The following is a 25,060-nucleotide window of genomic DNA, read 5'->3' on the forward strand; positions in this document are numbered from 1 at the left end:
TTAAACAGCGGCGGGGACGCCGCGCCGCGCACCCGCACCCGCACCGCACCCGCACCCGCACCATGGCCGCCGCGGCCCCGGGGCGCCCGGCCAGAGCCCCGACAGCCAGCTGCAAAGTTAGGGCTGGGAGAGCGATCGGAGCATAAGTGCTAGCATAAGCCTCCGCCAGCCCCCGCGGGCCGCCGCGCTGCTCCCGCTCGCGGGGAGAGGCTGCCTGCAAAGGCCGGCTCGCCCTCCTCGTCGCTGCCACTCTAGGTGTTAGAGCTTTACTTAAGGCTTTATTTATTTGCAACTCTAGGTCGCCTCCTTATTTAAGGCTTTGCACCAATCCCCTTAGCCCGGAAAGCAGAGGAGAGCTTGAAAGATGCCAGGAGGCAAAAGGGAAGCCCAGTTAGAAGCGGCAGCACCCAGCGCTGCCTGGCCGAGGAGAGCCAAAGTTGCTCAGATGAATGGGAAGCGGCTGCTCCAGGAGAGAGAGGAAAGAAGTGGATGATTAGTCAGTGACCACAGCTTCTCCCTCCCGTTACCCCCCTCTCCTCCTCCTCCCTCCCCAGTCGTACCCCCAGCCGCTTAGGAGGCCTCGATGAGTTTCCATCGGGATCCAGTCCAGGGCGGGGGGGAGAGAGCGTGACTCTTCCCAGAGGAAGCGGCTCACACAAGTTTGGGGGGCAAGACTCTCCGGTGGATGTTTAACAAGCCCGTTGGGTGGCCCGCGATGCCCAGGAGCAACCAGAGAGGCTCGTCGGGACTTATCTTCGCCACACGGTAAGGAGCTGAGCACCAGCACCCCGCACCCCCCTCTCTGCATCCCACATCCTGAGTCCCTGCAGTGTGAGTCCCTGCATCCTGGGTCCCTGCATCCTGAGTCTCTGCATCCCAGTCCCTGCATCCCAGATCGCTGCATCCCACACCCACATCTCAGTCCTTGCATCCCAATCCCTGCATCCCGCATCCTGCCAGACAAGAGGCTGCCGCTGCCCAAGGGGCTGCAGGCTGTGTAGCCAGGGAAAAAGTTTAGGGAGGCGGTTTGCAAAGAGGGGAGCTGGTGGGAGACGCAATTTCTCAGCCAGGAGCCAGGGGAAGGTGGTGGAGGTCAGCAAGGGCAGGTAGGGTGCAGGGGGACCCTGCTGCTCCGCAGCTGGAGAGGGGGAGGCAGTGCAAGGGGCTGGCTTGCCGAGGGCAAGGCAGCTGTGTCCAGATGTTGCCCAGAGGTTCCAGCTCCTGCAGAGGCAGACTCTGGGGGTGAGGGGAGGAGATGTGGAGCGTGCTGTTCTCTACCCTTCATTAAGCCGGGGTACAAAGTACCGAGGGAGCAGCCAGGAGACCAATGCTCGGTACCCAGCTCTTCTCCCTGGATCTGCTGCTGGGAGAGAGGGGGGAGAGGGGGGGAAACCTTAGAAACCCTGTAAGGGCTTTGCTCCTCCTGAGGAATCTCCCGCACAGGGACCTGGCTGATCCCAGGATCCTAAAATTGGAAGACTTCAAAAGGGAAGGAGATATTAGCAGGGATGATAGAGTCAATATAAACTCTCCCTCACATTTGCTTGTGTATCTACTTATCCATGTGAGTATGCATCCAGCTACGGGAGTGTGCTTCTAGAGCTGTATGTGCCTGTGCACGCATCTGGCATACGTTCCTGTGTCGCTCTGTGTGTGTGCATGTGTGTGTATACCTATGCCCATGTGTACTTGGGTGCATATAGGTGTGTATACGTGTAGATTTATAGGAGTGCGTGTTTATTCCTAGATGGTGTTTATCTAACTGTCTCTAGACCTAGAGGTGTGTGGGTACATATCTTTAATCTCCTTGTATGTCAGGCACATATATCTGCCGAGCAACACATGTGGGTGTAAGAAAGTGCATCTTTATGCATGTGTGTAGGTAGTGTTTAGGGGGGAATAGATTTGGGAGACTTTTTCCCCTAAGTTATCATAGTGCTTCAGTGCATCAATTTGCACACACATCCACCCCTACAGTTCAGCAATCTTGATAAAAAACAAGCAATTCTTGAAAATTTGGCATCTCATTGACACTGCATTGAACTGAGCTAAGGATTTGTTGCTAGTTTCTGAGTTCTTTGGCTTTTTCTCAGTTCATGCCACCTGCTGAAGATGATTTTAGAGCATTTTTAAAATAATTAATTCAAGTTAAAAAAAAATCTCCATCAGGAGACTGTGAAACAGAACAGCCTGGGACACAGACTGGTACCTATTTCAGCTCGCATAAGTATATGTCTCAGGTTGATTAAATATGCATGAAAACAATTTGAAAAATGCATAACCCACCTGATTAAATGTTTATTTTAGGAAAATGACTATACTTTGTTTCTCATTTTCTTCAAATACGTTTTAATAGTTATGACTTTTTCCGCTGTTGTTTATGTTGTTGAATGCAATTGTTGCAAGAAAATGTTACTTCCCTGGTTACATTCGGGAAAAATTACACATTAAGGTATTTTATTCACAGTTAGGGTAACAGAAAAACTGTACTCTTGTAATGCTTCTATTCATTCTTTATAACAGCCCATGTACTCCTTCTTAACAAACTGATTACTGTGAGGGACAATGGGAGCTAATTTATCTTCTGCTAAAAAAAATCATGTTTTAATTTTTGTGGATATTTTGTTTGTTGATTTTAAAAAGGAATGCACTGCTGCTCTCAATATTTTCAGAGTCCTGCTGTAGATGTAAAAGAATAAAAAACACTTTATAATAGAAAAGCCACCAATTGTTCTACTGCTCTATAACTTAAAAATAAACAAAATACCATTAGCATGAAGTATATTATACCAAGAATTTTGTCCCGGAGCTGAGATGCTTTTTTAATAGCTGTTGTTCTTTGTCTGGGTTACTTGTCTGATGACCTACTTATTAGCTTCTGCAAGTAAAGTTTTTAAGGCAAATGTTGACACCTTGTCTAGGAGTAAAATTCTAATCTTCTCATTAAAAGAGTGAATCTAAAGCAAGAGGCAGGGGTAAAGTATCTTTCTGGACCTGCTTATGTTCTTATACTTAAAGTTTAACGAAGCAAATTAGTAAATCAGACTGGATAGCCAAATGAAAAGAAATATCTAAGAAAAAGTGGTATCATTCAGTTCAGTGGTCTGCATTATGTAAACAGAGCTTAATTTAGAAACGAAGAAGGTTTAAGGAGATGTGCTGGCATTTAAAGAAAGAGCTATACAGATGTTTTGTGCAAATACAATGCTCCCCTGGAAGTGTCCTGTGGAGCGTAAATTATTGTGAAACTCACAGAATCCCATATAGAATGCTACAACACCTAAGTGACCTCATTCCAATGTCACCTATACTGGGGTCAACTTGCAATTTTTCCTTTAAACACAGTGGACTAAATTCTTTATTGATCTAAGTGAATCCAGTAGGGCCACACAGAGTGTTATGGGGCACAAGATCCTGCCTATGAGTTTGTTGACTCTGCCAATAGCATCTTGCGGAAGAGCCTTCATTCTCTGTTCAGTTTTTGAAAGCTGTTTCCCAAGCCCTATAAAATGTTTGTCAGGATTTCTGCACCTTTTCTTTTCAAACTTGTCATATAATAGTTATTGATCATTCGTATGAATTGCTCTGGTTAATAAAACGCTAGGCCTGCTATCACTCTCAGGATGCCACGCAACAACACAGTGATGTTTGACACAATCCAGGATCAGACAGTACGATTGTTTGTGTGAGAAAATATATAAGTATGATAAGCTATATAAGCTCTGGTGAAGAAGATCGTGTAATATTGACTAGCTTTTCTTTCAGCTCATTGATACAAAATTGACTGCTGGTTTCAACAAGACATTTCTTCCTAAGCGATCCAAACTTAGTCTGGGTCGAAGCGTTAAAGACAAGATTGTCTTCTTACTCAGCACACCATCACTGCTAAATACAGAGTTTGTGGTTTAACCCCCATGTGGGTTACATTTGCAGTGGAGGGGTTTCCACAGAAGGCTGGTCAGCCACCCTGCCCCTGCACCCAGCATTGGACGGTCCAGAGCACAGCGGCGCGGGAAGGATGCCCAGCATCTTTCATGGCAAGGAAAGATTGCAGCCTTTAGCTGGTACAGTCTTCCTAAATCTCTGCGCCTGTTCCTGGCTATGAACTTAATAAAGACAGCTTTCACTGTGATAGTCTACCCCTAAACTGGCAGAAAAATCTGGGACACATTTCGTCTTATGGAAATTTGGATTGGCTTGAAAATCATGAGTTTATTTTAATAGTAGATGTAAAACGACAAAAAAATAGGAATTTCTCATGGGCACAATGATGCCTGGGAACAGCATCAGTGCAATTGTCAGAGTTATTTCCACTGGGACCAACAGACTGTTCATTGTTAGAGTGTTTTAACTGTTACAGATCAATGCTGTTGGTACCTTTACAGGTAAGCCCAGAATCCAGTGGGTGACTGAATGAATTTGTTGGCTTAACTATTACCCTACAAGATTTTCCAGCATTTTATTTCAGGGATATTCAGTATTTCAAAAGTACTGCAAGGAATATACTGTCACATTTCTAGATGTCTTTCTAAAACAATGCAGCAAATTTTTGTCTGGAGTAGATCACTATGAACCTATTAAAGTCAAAGAGAAGAGAATTTACTAGAGCTATACTGAATTACACCAAAAGAGGCTGTAGAACTATATTGCTTTTATTTTCATATTGGTCCTATCAAATATTAAATGATGTAGTTGGAACTATTATTATGCTATCGTTCACAGCTACGCTGAGACTATAAGAGCGTTTCTGTAGTTTGCAATTGTACTGCTCATATAGAAACTTATGGGCTCCTGGTGTAAATCAATAGATTGCATCAAAAACCTATGTAGCAGTGTAGCAGCTTTTCCAAGACTGGTAAGACCCAATTTATTCACATCCAAACTCATGGTCTTAGACTCAGCTACCAAGGCAGCCTTCCTTCAAAGTGTCTTAAAAGTCTAGCGTGTGGCTTGACCTTTATGGCACAGATGACCTTGACCGTGAAAGTCACTTTCCCAGTATGTCCAAAGCACTATATATACTATATAAACTATATGGAATATGTATCAAGCAAGGAGTGTAAAGAGGGAAAGGATTATGAACATTTCATGGATGAAACAGGAACCTGGGCAGACTTTTGATGGATGTTGTGAGACCCTGAAACACTCCATTAGAAAGGTGGATGGAGAAAAAAATGGACTCATGAAGACAAAAAAGGGTTTGAGGAAAATAGAAAGAGCTGCAGGAGACAAACTGGGGAAAATAAAGAGAAGAAAAAACAGCTTGATACAAAAGGAGTGTAAAAACAATAATGAGACTCAGATGAGTATCAAAGCTGAGGGAAAAGTAAATGGCCTGGTAGGTCGATTGTGGGTGGAAGAGACTGGAAAGCAGGTGAGGATGATGGAGAAGAAACTCACATCAATGAGATTAGAAATTGCCAAGTGGGCTAGCTAGCAGGGCAATAATGCACATGTTACAGAAGTGGTAACTGCAAAATTTAGCAAGGCAGAGGATTGCCTTCAAGCATATTGACTGAGGAAGGAAACAATATCAGAGATGGAGGTGAGGGCAAACTAGTAGAGAAAATGTCATAAATCTGATTTTTCCAGAGTAATTTGAAGTGTTAAGAGAGAAGATGAAGAAGCTAGGTGAAGAGGAGGAAGGTAAGAGAATTTGAAAGTCTATGGTGCAAAGAAGTCTTACAAGATATCAGCCCATAGTGACCACTGGTGAGCACACATTAACAAAATGACATATCCGTGGTGGAAGGAGGGGAAATTCGAGGTCAGGCATGGGCTCTGGATGGAATTCAGAGGCAGCGTAGTAAGAACAAGGGAGGCAGATGCAGTGTGATGGAGTCTCCTAGGAAGTTAATGGAGAAATAGTCCGAGTCCAGAGGAGAACCAAGAAAGCACAGACATGGGGGAGGAGGAAGTCAAAAGTACAATGGGCAACCACAAAGTCAGTATATAGCTGGGTCAGAACCATATTAGGAGAATTACTATGTTAAAAGAAAGGTGTTCATGGAAAGAAGGATAAAAATGTTAGTCTTGGAGTACCTCCTTAAGAAACAACCAGAGATGAGGGATGCTGAGAAAGGCAGGCAGAGTTTGAGGGTGAGAAGAAACAGGACTTCTCTCAAGAAAATGAGGGGTGCTTGAGGAGAGGACAAAGGGAAGAATGAAATAGGGAACCTGAAAACTGTGACAAACCTTTCCCCAGGAGATGACATTGCTGTTGGAAATCAGAACAAACAAAGAGTGCAGTATGTAGTGACCAAGTGTACCTTCATTCAAGAAATATAATAAGATTTGTATGTTAGCTTCCATTCCTGTGGAAAGCTCCACAAATGAGTCCACGCTCAAATGAGGGACAATTCTTATGTTGTGTTGCCTACAGTGCCACATTTGGGGAGGTTAATGTCCCAACAGCTGATCCATAAACTGTCTAATCTAGGGCTCTGCAGAGCCTTGGCCTCTGTGTTTGTGGTGCCTGGTGCTCAAAAGCGTGCGTTGTTACGCTGACTGAGACATTATCTTGCAGTCTGCGAAGGAGAATCCTGCAGGCAATTTACTGACTCTGAGATTTGGCAATGCTAGGACTCTTCCCTGGAATTAGCCCTGCAGAGAGGCTGGATGAGGTATGTGGCTGACAAGGGGCTGCCTTGTGTGCATTGTGTGACTCTTGAAACCTCTTCCAGCTAAACCAGAGGCCAACGCCAAATTTAGCATCGGGTCCATCCCTGATCTGTAATAATCATTGAATTCTGTGTGGTCAAACCAATGGCTCTTATTCTGGTCTGTGAAGTATAGGATGGGACACCATTTCAAAAGGACTTGAAAATCTTACAACCCGCATTTTAACATCTAAATAAATTGCTTAATTTGCAAAAGGAATGGATTGCTAGAGACTTTCTTGCAATAATCAGGTATTCACTCTCTGGGCACTAAGGTCTTTTCAAGTCTGCCCCTAAATGATTTTTCATCAGTGGCAAGTGAAATGATACAATATTCTGTTTGTCTGGGTTGTTTGTTTTTTTCCCCCCCCCCCCCGCTGTGGGTTCTGTGAAGACCATGAGCAATTCAAGTATAGCTCCTTGCTGCACCACTATGTAATGAACAGCAGGACTGTGATGGTGCAGGAGCTGTCAGGCAACCCGAGCCCTCTGTTGTGGGAAGAAATATTGTGGGAAGAGATATTGCATGCTAGATACACTCCTCCTCTCTGGTGAGAAGGGGAGCCCTGTAGAAGGCCAATGTGTGCCTTAGAGACTCCTAGACTTTCCTTGACCTTGTTGACGCTGGTTCTCTTGTGTAGGGTGTGTGTCGCAGTTCTTGGCCACTTGAAGGTCTGAATATACTGCTTACAGCATCTGGATGGTTGGCATCTCTATTATCTAATGTGGCTGTGATTAGGACTACTTATAATTCCATATTGGCTCCAGCTTGTGTGAGAAATGTCCTCCTGATAAAAGACTTGTGGCTGTGCTTTTGTGAATATTTCTACATGTATACATTCACAGGAAGTCTTTGGCTGAACTGTTCTTGATCCTGTGCTTTCTATCAGGCAATTTCTATGTTATTTTATAATTATTATATATTTTTATTGTTATTATTCAATGCATTCAAAATGATTGTATCATCCAATGAAGAAATCCTTAGGAAAGCATGAGAACATATTGCTGCGACAATGTTATGTGTCCATAGGTGTGAGATAAACACATAGTGATGCTTAGCTGAAATTGGCTATCCTACTGTAAGAATGTCATAGACAGAGAGATCTCTTAAAAATCATGATGCAAACTCCTGGGATGTTTCCAGAACTCACATCAGATTGAGAAATGAAATGATTTTTTTTCTCCCACTGCTCCCATGTATTTTCATAAGAAGAGAAGACAGATAAACAAATAGATAAAAGGATGGAGGCAGAGAGAAAGAAAAAGATATTGTGTAGTAAAACATATATGGTTCAGTTCTGGAATTCTTACTCTTTCTCTTTACTCTTATTAATCCAAAGCCATTGACTGGATCAGCTCACAAGGCTAAGGAATGTCAAAAATTATCTTAATCTACACAGATGTTTAAAAATTGATATACTATATTATAATATAATTGGCTTTGCCTAGAAGGGGCAGTTTGCAAAAAGCCTCAAAGTTTTTATTGAGATTATGTGTTTATCTGAGTGTTGAGTTTCACCAGCTGAGAATATAACCATAGATTTTCTGGCTTTTTGTCATTGATTTTGAATGGCATTTTTACATTAGTTCATTCAGTCAAAAGGAAATCTCTTCTGTCAACTGACAACAGATTTGGTTCCATTTTAAAAGATTCCAGATTTTTCAGTATACAAAAGATGAAAGGTCTTGATTTTATCTTCTATCAGATATATATTGTCAGTATTTTAGATTTTTCTTTTGTAAAAAGGGGAAAAATCATGGCATCAGTGGTGATATTAGATTAAAATTTAGAAAAATGGTGTGAAAAGGATATCTTACACTGCTAGTCTGTACAGCACATTGTTTGTATAGACATTAATAAGGGCCTGCTTCTCCTCATTTTGATATATTTGTCCACAAAATGCTACCAGAGAATGACATTTTACTAGAAAATTTAGAAAGCTTATAGGAATCTTCTCAGTAATTTTTTTCCAAATACTATTAAAACGCTCTAAAGTACTCTTGTCAAATCTACCCTTAAACTGTTTTTGATGTAATCCCTTGGGCTCTCTTAACTGTGTTTGCTCACTTCCTTCCTTGCAACCATCAGGGCTTTTGACGAGCTTTGACAATAACAGACAATGAGATCAACAGACAATATGTTTTCTTATAGAGATGTACACCTGTCCTACATGGGACTCATGTCCTAGATTGAGTTATCAGGTTACTCTCTTTGCTCTCAAAAGTTGAGAAAAAGGTAGTAAACATTTATGTAGGAGTGGTACATCAACAATGAAGTCTGTTTCATAAATCCTCCAAATCAGCCACCACACATTTATTCATTCTACAATTATTACAGTATACGTTTACCTTGAAGAGTGTTTTCTTCGGAGCCGACGAATAAGCTGTCTGTCTCAGGGTCTTCATAGCAGAACAAAAAAAATTACTGTTCTAGCAAAAACAACGTACAGTCCGTGTCCTTTTTCATCCATTTCCTTGTCAATGCTGCTGTCGATAAGGCTATATTTACATATGGCTAATCCCACAGTTGATTCATTAAGATGATTTTATGAGTGGAAGGGGAAGATGATCTAACAGGGTAGTTTCAAGAATACAAATAAAGGGAGATAACTTTCAGAGAATAATAATTTTGCTTTGCTGAAGAAGACTTTAAATCTCCAAGAAGAGATTAGCCCTGCTTAAAACAACCTTTTCTTCTTCATTCAGAAGTGATCTCAGATTAATTGTGCAGTTTAGCTGAACTTTGCTTTTCTTGGTATCCTAGGAGAAAAGCTCTGACAGACTGGGAATTTTAACTTGTTTGTAATGTAAACTCAGTATACTGGTGGTGCTCTTAACACTCCAGAAGCTGGTTAGGAGAAAAAGAAATAAACTCAAAAGCTTTGATCCTCTAAGCAAACAAAGACAGGAAAAGAAGGTCAAGAGAACCACCATTTGTGAAAGACAGAGAAGGAAAATGTGGGAAAGTTATCTTTATTTTACCAGTTTCAGATACTATTTGAAAGACTATTTGAAAGATTGAGCACTTCAACAGCATTAGAAACCTTTGATGAACAGGGAAAGATTGATTTCCTTTTTTATTGTTTTATTATCATTTTCAAGATTTCTACAGACTACAAATTTCTCATTAATACCAGTCAATTTAATCAAGATTTCTCCCAGAAGCAGATATCTAGGACAAAGCTTAAGGTGGATGTTAACATGAATGCCTTCAGGATCAAGTTCAGATGAACACTTTCCCAGTAGTATTATTCAGGATGAAGAAGGGAAGCAGAATCTAGTCTGGGAATAACTTCAGGCTGTAGGATCTATGAGGTGACTTGAAGCACGGATGTCTTGAGCAAAGGATGAAATGTAAATTGCATCACCCAGACATAACAGCAGGAAGTGGTGTGACCCAGCAATGCCTTGTTTCCTACTTATCCATGAGAGAGATTGCTACACCCTAAAATTTCACTGACTCTGGTACTTTGGTCAGCAGGTAAGAAGGTGGAGCCAAGACTCCACTTATTCCTTTCAACCTGCTTGTCTAGTGCACATTCACCAGTCTCAAAGAATGAAGCAGGCAAATAGCTCCGTTTAGACTTAGATGTTTTAAATCCGGGTCCAGGGAGTGGTTTCTGAGAATAATAGAGTTTCTTAGTCCCTACGATTTCCTGACAAGGACACAAGGTCCCAATTAAAATCTACCCTGAAAGGGTGTAGTGTCCATTAGGATAGAAATGGATAGAAAGAGGCCTTCTTGATGCAAGTTTTTCATTTTCAAAGACTGTACACAATGTTCCGTTTTCCTGAACACAGCGTTTATAGTTCCATAGATAATTACATTGGTAAAGGTTGGTAAGGACCTCATCTAATTCATCTCCCCATCCAAAGATAACATAAACTATCTTTAAACTTTTCCTATTATTTGTTGATCCTTTCCCTTAAAATCTCCAACAATAGAGATTCCACAGCCTCCTAAAACAGCATGTGACATTGCTTTACTGTTCTTACAGATAGCAGGTCTCCTAAAATCTAACTAAATCCCATTCTTTGCAACTGAGGCTGTTATTCTTGTCGTCTCTGCCACAGAAATTAGGAGCAGTTTAGTACTTTCCTTTTCACTCCACTCTTTTACGTAGCAAAGTTGTTGGGATTTGGCTTTTTAACTTTCATTTATGTAATGTTTCCCTCAGTCTTCTCTTCGATTGACTCAATAAAATAACTATTTTTCTTTTAGCTGCGCACTTTTTTTAGAATCTTGTTATTCTTGCTGTTTTTCTTTGGACCTTTTTCAGTTGCCCATTTGAACCTGTACCTAATAGATGAGTATAACTCATCAATGACTTGACTTCACTTATCTTAAATACAACATTCCTCAAAGAAATCCTTTGTGCCATTTCTTTGTTGTATGCTCCAAGCTTCACTGCAGCCTGCATTTTGTCCAAAGAGCTCTCTAAGTCTCTCAGGACCATACTAATGTGCTTGTCCTATCACCTTCCAGCTTGCTACTTTTTTTTCTTGACTGCTGCTGGCCATTCATTTCTAGTTCACAAGTGCATATGGCTTCAACCAAACAGTAGCCAGCCCTCATATCCGCATTCACATTTCAGAAGAAAATTCCTCAGACGGTTCAAACCAACTTTTGCATTATCTTTGCCACAGAGATCTATTAGGGCTTCTCTTAGTTCAGTCATTGCTAAACAAAGGGATGCTTAACTGCTGCATTGTTCAGCATGGATGGGAAGTGACTATCATCATCACTAACTTCAGCCAACAACTAACTTCAGCGATTGCCCATAAATCAAAGACAAGCTCCCTGGAGGCTTGAAACCTCTAGTCTTCCAGAGTCTCTGCACTGTAGAAACCAAGCAGAGGTTCAGTGATCATGGAGGGATGCCTTTGCAGCCCTTTGTACAGGTAAGCCTTCAGGCCAACACCAAGCATAAAATATACCAGTGAATGCTGTAGAGATTAGCAGTGGATACAGATATGGGATCATTTGGGTATTCCATCTATGGGCCTGTGAAAAGGCAGAAGCTGCTCATGCTTTCAGTATCATAAATATGGAGCAATGCATCAGGAAGTCTCGGATGAGAAGTTTGACTTTGCTCCTGGCAAACTCACAGAGAGTTCATCTACATTAAGCCTGATGAGCATGGCATTAGGCAAGAGTCCAGAACCTCATGCCCCCTAGGCACACTTTCTGCCTCTCTTGTTTAATTTATCTTCTGTTATTAAGACAATCTTTTCCCTGGACAGCATAGGACATATCTCAGACTGGCTAGGACACAAATAATGTTACAGGGGTCCTGACTGAGTAGCCACAGGTACTTGCCACAAAGGCTCCTCAGAGAACACTTTGCAGCTGGTAGGCTCATGCATATGAGTTCAGCAATTAGCACACAAAAAAAGGAAGGAAAAATAAAAAGCATTCACTCAATTCTCTGCAGCATTTCATGGAACACCTTAACATTGCAACAAAAAGTTCCCCTCTAGCTTTCAAACTAATCGACATGATGTTCTAATATATCTCAGTAAATTAAAACACATTCGGTCCATCTCATTAGTTCCTGACTGTTAACTTCCAAGCCTTAAATTCCCATTGAACAAGTAAGCAGCTGCTTTGAAGGTTTAACTGGACTGACTCTGTACTACAGCACAAGCTACCACTTCAGATGAAAGTAGCCCCTATCCTCCACCCTGTAGCTAACCTGCTCACACTGGGACTGCTAAATAGCGTTACTTGGATGAACTGGGTGAAAAAGAAGGTTGGTTTCCACATAAGAGAGGACTTTTTACAGTCTGAGATACAAGGACACAGAGGGACACATTCAGGCAACTAGTGGGATGCAGCTTGGTGCTCCTTCCCTCCACTGATGATATACGGCTTCAATGTTTAGCAGTCCTGAATACTTGCCTGGATTGTTGAGGTGTCTCTTAAGCTTAGATCATGCTAATTAAGTTAGGCATCTAAAATACATTGTCTGATCATAGTCAGCAGAGCTAATCCTTGTAATGCCATTGATTGGATGGTGAACAGTTTGTTCTCAAAGCCTTAAAAAACAGCTTCCATGTAAAAAGCCATCTCTATTTAATCATCAGTAGTCACCTCAGTCTTATTTTAGAGTGCTGAAACTTTTTGCAACTCCTTTTTTTAAAGCACCAGGTAATACATGCTCTAACTTTTCCAGTTTTTGTCCATTCCCACTTATAGGACAGTTTTTGTGCCAATGATTACAATGTAATACTAACATGAGTAGTTTCAAAAACAAAAGCACATTTGGAATCATCCATGTTTATCTTTAGAGAATAAGAACCACAGACACGAATGGATTGAGGGGGATTAAATATTAGACTAATTGTTCATTAGGCAACCTAAGACTGATTATATGCATTAATCCATTTAATTTTTCTTCTATTTATTTACATTATTACTTCTGCCAAATTTATTTTGCATGTATTAATTCATCTATGTTTATTTATTAATAAATTCACTTTAAATGCAGGTCTTGAATCCTATAGTCCTTTCTCAAACAAAACTCCCACAACAGCATTAGCAGAAGGACCTCAAGATGTGACTGCAACTCTCTGCACTACTCTTTTCTTAAAACCAAATTTAAACACAGAAGTCTTCTTCAATAAGATTAATGTGAATGCATTCTCCACCTTTATTGATTCCAGATACTTTCCATATTTAATTAAGATAAATTCTTCTGCAGCATTATGCACAATACCATGTATTGTTCTATGAAAGTGCTGTTGATTGTACCTGACCCAAAGGAATTGTTCTAAAATTGATTGCTGATTACTCTGCATTATTTTTACATTATTTTGACATGAAATTGGCTATCTGTTTGCCAGCTAAGTAGAGAACAGAGAGTTATTGATACCTAACTTGATTATCATGTCTTCCAAGATCAGGAAAGTAATGGTTATTCAGATCAGGTACACTTTAGGACTACAAGATTCTGGTTCCCAAGATAATCTGTGGAGAAAAGTAAGTTCATTAAAAAATTATTAACATAGTTAATGTCACAAATATGGGAGGATAAGCAGCAGACCAGGTAGCAGTACTGCAGAAATGGAACTAAGGCTACAGAAGCAGAGCATGACTCAACAGCATGGTATCACCTTGCTGTGAAAAAGCTAAACTTCATATTGGGATGAATAAACATAAATATTGTCTGCAAGATACGGTGTGTAAACATTACCACCTACTCAGCATTGGTAGGGCCATATTTGGAGTATGGTGTTCAGTTCTGAGCATTATATTTTAAGAAGAAAATATAAAGCACTGAGAGAGAGTCCAGAGAATAGAAAGGACAAAAGAGAGATGCAGCAAAATGGACTTAAACTTTGTCACAGAGAGGTAACAGGCTTCAATTGTCACACAGAAGCTAGAATAAGGGGAAAAAATGTAATGGTAAGGAAACTGAGCCAATAGAATAAATAGCTGGGAAGTCTGGAAAGTTTTCATCACCAAAGGTGTTTAAAAGTAGGCAAGACAAGACACGAGTCAGATAAGACATAACCAAAGTTGATCCTGCTCTGGGTAACAGCAAAGATCAGAAAGATCTTTCAGGATCCCTTCCAACTCTTTCTTTTTCTAGATCATCTGAGCAAAGTCCAGGATTTCTACCCCAGGGATCTTACAATATAACTCCCTGTATTGCCAGCATTTACTTCCCTGGGAGACAGCTAGGCATCTACTAGCAAAGCAGAGCTTCCACTACCCACCTTGGGTGGCAGAGCAGAGGTGGCAAAAGCAGAGCACCATGCTTCTCTTAGGGAAGCAAGAAAAAGATGGACAAGGACACATTTCAGGAGCAAACAAGGTTGTCTTGTGGGCAAGGGAGAAGTAAGCTCTGCCGTGCAGAGGCAGAGGCAGAGCATGCATGCATGCATAGAGAGAGAAGGCAGGATAAATTTCTGCTTAATTTACACGTAGACTCATTAAGGATGCCTGTTCAGTCCCTGTTCTACTCTAGGGGCAGCAACATGCTACACTGTCTTCAGTACACACTGCAATCTAGCCTGTCATGTTAAGATCATTAGCAGTCCCCCTTCTTACTGTAAGAGCTCTGCAGAAGTGTATGTGCCTACAGAATCCAATGTTAAATGAGCCCTGATATTAGGACAACAGAGGAAGGAACAACAAGACTTAAACTGTTAATTTTTAACTCTACCCTGCACTTTCATATGCTTCGGTATCCTCTTGTGTAGGCAATACACTATATAAGGTTCTAAAGTAATGTATGCTTTTGGAATATTTGCATAAGGAAATGAATGCAGTAAATCTATTGACGTCGTCAATGCAGAACTACTGTAAGTCTAATGCTTTCTGCACTGCAGAGATGATTATGAAACTAGTAAGTATTTTATATTATCAACTCAAGGTGTCATTTGTAATAAATACTCATAAAATACATTGGCAAAAGCAGAAACTACAGAAATATAAGTAAGGAATTTGTGATGTTTTGTATCATGGACAAATTGTTCATACTGTTACCCAGTAATTATTTAATCAAAAGTATACTTAAACAAAATCTGAAATTACTGAGAGATTTCAGTTGTTAGAAACAAGGGTCCTATCTTCATGTTAATTACTGAAGCAGGGTTAGAGTATATTTTAATAAAAGTATGAGACAGTATTGAAATTCAAATAACTCCTTGGAGGTTATATGGCTCATACAAAATGCAAAGAAATTCAGAAAGAGAAGATTTTTCAAAATTAATAACTTTTTCTTAGAGAGAGATAAGGAATTATATGTCATCTTCTAAAAGGGCATTATGTTTTGTCATCAGTTTGTGAAAATATATTATTCATGTCATAGATATTTAAGTAAATTACACTCTTTCTTTCCTACCCTGGAATTTTTCTTCCATTCACAAACCACAGTATCTTTCATCATTTAAGGCCCCTATGTATTGGCCCTGGAGAATACTGAAATATTCCTTTTATTCATCCCAAATCTGATGAACAATAAAAAAGTATTGATTTGTTATGCAGCATAAATAGTTCACAAATAGATAAAAATTTAATTCAGGATTCACTGGGGCAAGTCCTAGACCATTATAAATTAGCAACAAAGTCAGCAGAGATCCGCCACTTTACACCAACTGGCAATGCGCTTCAATTTGTTAGGTGTACTGCCTGTTCAAACATTTAATAGTTTGAAGAGATCAATAAGATCTGCAGTTTGGGGTTTTCAAATATCAGTCTACTTGCTTTCCAAACACTTACTCAAGTAGTAAAGAGGATGTTGCAGCAAAATCCTTGCATTGCAGTAAAATATTTCCATCAGGGTATGTTCACAGGCCTGTTTAACTGAGGCTAGATACTGCTCCCTGACCGCTTGGTCATCACCACAGAGAAACTGATGAGGAGTTGATGACATGTGAACCTGAGTCACATACATGTTACCCCAGTCCCTCACTGGTGCAAATCAGTGTAGCTACACTGAGGTCCAAAAACAGAGACAGCTCGCAAATATGGACTGTATGGAGTTTGTGCAACGTAAATAGGGCCGGAAGAGACAAGAGGAGGTCATTCAGTCCATCTCCTGTCCCAAGGCAGAGTCATCATTATCCCGTCATTTTTGACAAAAGTTTGATTAATCTTTTCTTGAAGACTTCTGATGGTGGAGATCCCATACCTTTCCCAGAGAGCATGTCCCAAAGCTACCTTACCTTCATGGTTAGAAAGTTTTCCCTACTATCTAGCCTAAATGTTTCCTTTTGCAGTTTAAGTTCATTGCTTCTTTAGCTAATGACTGCAGCAAAAGATCTCCTTGCTTCCCAAGTAATTTCTCACCTTCTGAACTTGATGAAGCTTTGCTCACAGTCTGGCTGGGCTACACTTGTGATGGGCTTGAGATTGTTGATGTGATCTGGAAAACTGAGTCTCAGGCCAGTCTGGCTATTATTTCCCTAGTTTTCTGAAACTGGCCTACATCTCAGTCTGGTGAACTGCCCGTCAAGCCATGAAACATTCCTTGCTGCTGGATACTGGAAAGACTCAAAGTAATGCTTGTTGAACAAAAAGGGCCCTAAGATTTTTTTTTTTCTTTTTTTTTGAGTCAGGGATGTCTATAATGTGTGTTAATATAAGAATTAGAAACTGAGACCAAGACATATTTTAGACAGCTTGTGCAATTAGAGTTGTGTGTTACCAGGAATAAAAGTATTCTAAAAGAAAGTACTGCTTTCTGTTTTTTGGCACAATCTCATCAGCAGGATAGTCCTTCCTTTCTGAGTCATAGCACCAGAGAACCTTATGATCCTTGGTCTGATGAGAAATTTCAGCCCATGCATTAAGCTTTTTTTTTAGATGGCACTAAGATCTTGTTGCATGATGGTTCCAGCTAATTATTACCATTGTTTATTGGCATGTCTCATGTCCATTAAAGAAAATATTTAGACTCTATTAAAGGACTCAGTGTTTGGTGAAAGAAATAATACTGATTTGAAAAGAAAACAGAATGGAAGTAAAAGAAAGAGATCCTGCTAGTGAAAAGGGATTGATGAAAAAGGTCTCAAGGATGAAAGAAATGTCTATTTTTTTTCTAGTAATCTTTTCTCCCTGGATGGAATATTCTGCTATGATCAATAGTTGAAGAAGAAACATGGAAAAAAAAACAAAACAGACTGGCTCAGATGATTTAATATTCACTGTGTTTCCTGTGTTGATTGCTGAACAGAAAACAATCAAATAAGCTCAAAACCTTTCATGAGTACACAGTTACCAGTAACACTTCATTCTCCTTATACATTGCTGTTTGCCAGGGCTTGGCCTTGTCTAGCAGAGCTATATGGAGACAACTGACTTGGATAAACCTCAGGCTGGTGGCCATTTCCCTGGCTCATGCTCAGCCTCCCCTTGGCGGCTAGGCACTACGCTTCCCTTCTGCTGAAAGTTCACTGACAGGACCTTTGCACTGTTTGGTGGCCAGAGACATGTGCAGATTTCCCCGTGGTTCTTACTCCTGGCTGTCTGCCATGATCTAGGGCCTGAAGCTGTTGCTCTGTTCAGCTAATCCTCTTATTTCACTGCAGAACGCAGGCAAATAGCTTAATGAAATCCTTTGGATGCTTCCAAACTGCTTTCTTCCCTGAAATTTTCTAGCAACCTCCAGACTATACATAGATCAACTACCAAGTTGCTTTCAGCCTCCTACTTCTTCAGGAGAATGATGGTCTCTTCTAGTTCCTAACAGTCATGCTGATTTTTTCAGAGTGACAGCAAAGAAGAATACCTGAAATTACAAAAAAGGTTTATTTTCTCAACTCAGACACATTCCTTTGGAACAAAATCACACTGCATTGGAGGACAGTCAGCCTGTAGAGAGTACATATATGATCTGGATCTGTGCCTGGCACGCAAGCAGTTCTCCCTTGCTTTTGCCCGCAAACTTCCCATTGTCTGTAGCTCTGGGAACCTTGTGCCCTGAGCACTCTCGAGGTCGTGTGCAACTTCAGCCCAAGCAAGTGTGTGGAGCCGCCTCTCTTTGGAGAACGACTGTAAAAGCTCAGCTGATTGCATAACTATGCTAATTATTTTGCCTCTAGGTCTGAACTTCGTATCATTTAGTATCTCTATGAACTCCTTGCTGTTAATTAAATAGTTACATTTCATCTCAGACACCTCAGACCTATTTCATATAAAAACGATTTCTAAGAAGGCAAGTTCTCCTTTCCACTTTAAATCAAAAATATGTGTTTATACTGAATCCTTTTGCTTGTGATTAATAACACCAGTGAGGGTAATGTTTGATTTGCCTCATATCCCTTATAAAGACCAGAAGTGCTCTGAGTCCCTCTCAGAAGTCTGGAAGAACAAGTGATCATTCTCCACTGCCCCCTCAACAAGATAATCTCCCCTTCACCCAGTCAAAATAAGCTTTTGGACTTTGTGAACAAAGCAAGGGTATATCTGTAGCAATCTATTTCACTTGCTCTTCACCACTTCTGTAAATATCCAGCAATCATGACTTCTTTTGGTTGCTTCACTCCACAACCTCATTCTTTGTTCAAATCAAGGAAAAGCAGCATCTGAGAGAAGGATTTACCTCACCAGACATATCGTGAAGACACCAGACAACCATAGTGTGGAGGTCTACATTTTTAGAAAATCATCTTTTGTGGTCAGGAGAAAAAAAGCGTTTCTAAGGTGTGACTCAACTGACCTATTTTAGACATCCACTAGAGGAAGAGAGGAATCATGTCCAAAAACGGATTTTTTTTCTCTTCACTGACTATAAAGGGGCTTTTGAATAGTGAGACCAGATGTAGGAACATATAATGTGGCCTTTGGTTAAATGAATCTTGCCCAAATGTCTAGGGTGGGACTCCTGCAGACCTGGCTCAGCTTTGTCTATGCTCCTTGCATGACTGAAACTTTAGATGTTCCATCCTCTGGAACTTTTAAATAGAGATTAGATGTTTTTTAATAAAGATGCCTTTCAAAGGATATTGTCAGAAGGATCACACCACATATGTCTTGTTATGCAAATGCGTCCCTAAATGTACACTAATTATCTGTGTCAGAGACTGAATACTGACAGACATGGGCTAGAGAGACCTTTGCTCTAACCCAGTCCAAAGGTTCTTAAATTCTTAGTGCTAAGATATTAGACTTGAAGCAGGAATCAGTTCAGGAAAGTCCTTTTACTTTCTTTATACAAGAGATCAGGCTAATAGATCATTATGGTCCCTATGCCCTTAAAATCTGTGGATCTGTGAATTAGCTATTCATAATCTTCAAGAGTGAAAAATTAAAACTGTGTTAAAGTGAGGCAGAAAACTATTATTAGAAAACCTGGCAAGCACTCAAGCCTAGGCACACTGTTCATCTTGATCTTGTTAATTTGAAAGATTTGTGTTTCAGACTTTTATGAAAATATTAAGTTATTCTTCCAATAATCCTGTGATGTCAACAGTCTGGTCCAATATTAAATTATGCAAATATGCAAAACCTTTTCAGTTTACATATCATCCATATGAGATGACATTCATCTTGGTTATGATAAGGACCAAACCAGAGATTTACCAAGTCAAAAATTTACCATTCTTAAACAGAAGCACTGCTCCCTGTTCATAAAGCTGAATCAGGCTTATAGCCTCTGTGGTTTCAGTGTAAAGGCAGTTAGATAGCACAAATTAAAGCAAATACCCTTTCTTCCAATTGATGATGTCAAAAAGTGACTTCTGTTAGACTCCAGGTTTTCGCACAGAGACATTTACAATATTGTAAACACCTGCTCTTCCTCCCTGAGTCAGGAGTTCCTAAGACCTCAGGTCTCCTGATTCCATTTTGAAAACAGATTCCCTGCTCAGATTCACCTGAGTTTAATTTAATTTAAATTGGTGACTGGTGGGTTGAGTTTTTTTCTTTTCTTCTTTAGTCTTTGCTGTCTTCTCTGTTAAAAGCTACCATGCATTTGAAACTTTCTGATAAAAGACTAGACTTTGCCCCTTCCACAGAATACAGCATGAATCTGGGTCTTATAGTCCCCAGCAGTGGGTTCGTATGATTTCCCTCGTGTACTCCTTTCTCCTTCTCAAAGCTACCTTTTCTCCCTCCTCCCCTCCCCTGCTGTACTTTGCAGTGTGTCTCATCCTGAGGTTTGCATATCTAGAGCTATTGGAAGTGTTTTCTGGGACTGTCAAAGCTGCGTGGAGATCCCCTACTACCTGAGTCTTGCAATGATTTCCCCGCCTACTTGATTTTCTCCTCTCTAACTGAAAGAGCTGACTTTAAGCCCACGAAGACATGGCTATTAACAGGAACAGGACTGAGCCATTATAACATCAGTTGTTAGACAGGCCTTCACTGTTTTGCTGTCAGAAACAGAATCACTATTCCTGGTACGATTTGAGTTAATATGGTGCATTCCTTTACATATTCAAATTGTACCACTTATTAGTTCGACACAGTCCTTCTGAGTTTGAGTGGCATAACTAGGTATCAGTAACAACTGCAAATACATTGCCTTGCTGAACCCCAAGAGGATGTGCAAGCTACGTAATTCAATCCTTATAGCCTGAGTTATTTCTAAGTTTTGGGGTTAGGTTTTCTGAGGAATTTTTCCCCTTTTTCACTAGTTTCATCTATGTTCTGTGCTTGTACCAAGAGTATCAAAGGGCTATAATCCCCTCAGTACCTATTAAGGTGACACAGTAGTTACAATACTGGCAGCCACTGGATCCATACTGGGAGTTGTGCTGGGACTACAACCAGCCCTGCTCTGCTAGTACTAGTCCCAGCACTGATCTTCTGGAATGGTACTGCTGGTTTTGGTGATTTGCTTTTCCTTCTCTAGGACTTCATTACTAAAACTGGAATTTATTATTAGCAGATTCTTTCTGTGTTTAAGAATGACCATTTCCACTAATGTCTTTACAGCTGAAAATATCTTTCCAGTGCAAAATTGAAGGATCTCCACTGATTTTCACTGAGTAACTCAAGAGTTACTGCAAGGAAACAGCCTAAGTTATACTTCTGCAACATTTGAACCCCCAGATCCACCAGTGCTAACTTTCTTGAGGTCATAGATGAAGCTAAATAGATCAAACGGGCTGTTTCCATACATAAACTTTTAATGTCTCATGAGGCTGCATATTTACTGCTTAAATCAGTTAAAATACTTACAGAACAAGGAAATAACTTCCCTCATGACTCATTCATTACTAGGTCCAAACTCTTCCTAAACTGCTCCAGTCCAGAGTTAACATACTTTAAAATAAATCCCAACTGTCAATGGATGACTAGATGTACAGAATTCATTTCTGAAAATTATACAATTCTAATGTCATATTGTGTTAAATAAAAACAAAAGTGTGAATTTTAGGCTAGATATTTAATAAAACAGGACATCTGTCTTTGACAAATAAATATGTCATATTCAACCAAATCAGCACTGGCAGAATATTAAGGATGTTAATGATCTTTTTAAAAAAGGAAGAGCAGGATGAATTGGAAGAGTTAAGGCCATGTCATCCACAAATACAGATGAACAAGCAACCAAACACTATTAAGATGACACCAAAGACTTGAATTTTATAGAGTTTTGTCCTTGTCTTCTATCATATATCTGAGCTTTGCAGTGTCAGTGACCTCCTCCCCCCATCATTTAGTCAAAATGTGGGTTTTGCCTAATTGTTCCTTCAGATCATGGATTTTATCTGGCTAATTAACATTCTTTTTCCTGGATGATTTTTTGGTTTGGTTTGGTTCTGAGAGCTGAGAAATGCCACAAACATTAAGCAGAGGAGCCAGCCTTTGATCTCCAGTCCACCTGCTAATTCTACATGGGATAGTCAACATAAATTCCTTTCACAGACCTGCCACAGAAATGAACAGCAGTTCAACATGCAGAGAGCAACTGAAGAATACAGACAGTGCCGAAGAGAAAGCTCGCTGTTGTTTGCCATTGACAGGCTATTTTTAGCTCACAGACTGTTATTCCACTGAGTAAACTCAAGTCAGGTAAAAGAAAATGCACTTTGCAGGCTCATCTGCATAGAGCACTGGATCAATCAGAATTCTCAATACCTTTAATGTGCTCATATTTTTAATATTTGGCTGGATATATTGTACCTGGCAGGTTGCTGTGGCAAGTCCAACAGAACTTCTACTGTAGTAGCATAGACAAGTGATCTGCTGTATAATAAAATACTCCCAAAATTTACATTGTGCTGAGACAGGTGTTGTGGTAATCTAAAAATAGCTAGCTAGCAACTTGCAGAGGCACATGTTGGGGTTTTTTGTAATAAAAATGACAGTCAACACTGTCTATTCCTAACTGCACCTGACTCCCTCCCCAGCTTCTTTCCCCTGTCACAAAGGGAGATGACAAGATTTCAGGTCTCCAGTTTCTCAGGGCAAGGAGCCATGAGTCACACACACCAGGTTAGAGATTTAGGCCATAGTCTGAATCTCCAATTCCCAGTCATCACTTTAGCAAGTCTGACTTAGTTCAGCACTTTCTGTGCTACTTTCTTTGGGGAATGACAGTGTCAGCTTGTGGTCATCTAGCTCCTTCGCCTTTCTGTCTTTCCTGATACAAGTGTTGGTGGTCTTCTGTCAGGGTGTTTTTATTAAAAAAAAAGGCAGATTTAATCTTGATCCTTTCTCTCTTGCTCTGAGTTCAGAAAAGCTCCTTTATACCAGTGGTTTTCACTTCTTTCGCTTTGCTAAACCCTTACTATTTCCCATTGTGGACACAGAATCTACTGTAACTGATTTAAGTCTGTTGGCATTAGGCTTGCTTGCTTTTCTCAGCAGAGCAGCAAAGTATGGATGTCATGAAATTAGTGTGTCCTGTGGATTCACAGACCACAAGTTGAAAAACAGTTTTAATGTTATTGGGAATTAACATTTTTAAAAAAGGAAATCATTGCCTTAAAAACAGCCTCTGGGCCACCAGGTCACACACTGAAAAACAGTGTTTCAGACAGGTTGCTGGCTAAATATTTGGAAGGGCGTGTTAGGGATTAAGAGTTATCCTTCACCTAAATGCTGCTGATCCACAGTACCTTCTTCTACATTATCCGGTGCAAGCTGAGCTTATACCTCAGTCCTGCCTATATTCTGACATAAAAGATATGCTGTTTTGTGACTGCTGGATGGGATGTCCCCATAGGTTTGCCCAGTTTGTGCTCCAAAGGTGGTGTGTGGTTATCATTTTGTCAGCTAGTTATTGGACAAAGCGAAGCAGATCTTCCTTTCTATAACTGTGTGAGTATTTTCCGCTTCACTTTTTGTCAGCTGTTTTCAACCTATCAAGGCAGAACAAGAAACTGGCCAGGAGAGGGCAAGGCTTCTCCAGCTTGTTTGCCTGATTAAAGGTTTGTCTCAGCTATCCTCAAACCCCTATTTGATATTAGCTTGTGCAGAAATCCAGAATAACTTCCCCTCAGTCTCATGCAGGCATACAAAATGTTTACAAAGATAATATACAGTTTTTGAGTGTCCTGAGCATCTGGCATAACTGAGTTGCCCTGTGTCCAGCACCTCAGATCTGTCAGAGATGTTCCATTACATCCAGTCAAATCCATGAACTGCACCTGTGTTTTTATAAAAAGAGAAATGGTCTCATCTCCATTCCACGATATCAGAAACCACAAATAACTCTGCACTAATCCTAGTCCTGCCATTGTGACCTTAGGCCATTTTTTTTTTTTAATTTAGAAGAAAAATACCAACCGTAGCTGTTGGAAAGATGAAGCATCTTATGTACACTGGACTAGATTAACTCATCTTCTCCTGTTAAGGAAAGGGTAGGGTCTTCATTTCACCCATTTTAAGCATCTTTCCTGGGAGGGGATGAATCTCTTTCCCTTGAAGTGCCTGCCTCTCTCCAGTGGTGACAGGGAGCCTGGCTGACACACACGGCTAGGATCCAGTCCCTTGGATGGTTAAAAATAAACAGAATGAAGTTCACCCATTCTGCTTAATTTTCCACCTATAGTAAAAACTGGGAATAATTTTCCTTAACCTTCTTTCTTCTCACTAGCATTTTGCAGGCATTAATATTTAGCATTTTTAAGTTTCAGATTTTTTTGGCATAAACTACAGTATATATTACCAGTGGAAATATTATTATATAGAAGGGCTTCACCACATGCTTCAGCTGTTTTTATACCCATTATTGCTCTGCCATCTTAATGCAATTTTCCACAGACTCCCATGTTATTAACCTGCATTCATCATTTATATCCCTCTCCTGAGGCTTTTTATAAGATACTCCGGAAGAAGGTAAACAAATTGCAGATACAGGAATTAATTGTAGCCTCACTGGAGCACCCTAATCAAGGGATTTTAGGAACTTTGGCTGTACTGAAGCAGTCCACAGGACCTAGGCCATGCTGGTGAGAACTGGAGGAAGAAGGATTGAAGGAAACTGGGGAAAACCCACAAATTAGCACTGATGTGAAAATGCAAGCTAGGGAAAAATGACACAACGACTAAAGACCTCCAAGGAACGAGTCTTTGCAAGGCAGATGTTAGATGCTCGTTCCAGCAAGGTTTGTTCCCTGTTGATCACACCACCTTTTCTGTGAGCCATGTCACCTCTGCTGAGCTCATTAGACAGCTCTTCCTCCTCTTTATTTCCTTGCCCGCTCAGAGTCAGGCATAGAAATCCCGGGCCCTTTGGAAGGGAGGGAAGTCAAAGTGGCCCAACCCTTCCTGGCGTAGCCTTGCTGGCCCCTGTCCCCAGCCCCATCTTGGCCCCAGGACTGGCTGCTGGGGCTTGGCAGCACAGCCCTGGAGGAGGGCAAATGGGGCACAGGGAAGAGCAGGAAGGGCCACAGCATTTAAAGGAAGACAGTATTAAAAGAACAACAGAGAGAGGAGGAAGAGGGACAGAAGGCTAAATGGGTGAAGTGATTTCAGGGCACATCATGAGGGCACA

At 40.6% G+C, this 25,060-nt stretch overlaps 1 protein-coding gene across 1 annotated transcript in view; it reads left to right on the forward strand.

Annotated features, from left to right (window-relative positions):
• Positions 1-685: 685 nt before the first annotated feature.
• GRM3 (glutamate metabotropic receptor 3) overlaps positions 686-25,060 on the forward strand; it is a 108,025-nt gene continuing 83,650 nt past the window's right edge. Inside the window, 2 exon segments of the mRNA XM_067289980.1 lie at positions 686-765; positions 1,444-1,564. Of these exon segments, the coding sequence (XP_067146081.1) occupies positions 686-765; positions 1,444-1,564 (201 nt within the window).

Source organism: Apteryx mantelli, chromosome 1, assembly GCF_036417845.1.
Source record: "Apteryx mantelli isolate bAptMan1 chromosome 1, bAptMan1.hap1, whole genome shotgun sequence".
NCBI classification, from domain to species: domain Eukaryota; kingdom Metazoa; phylum Chordata; class Aves; order Apterygiformes; family Apterygidae; genus Apteryx; species Apteryx mantelli.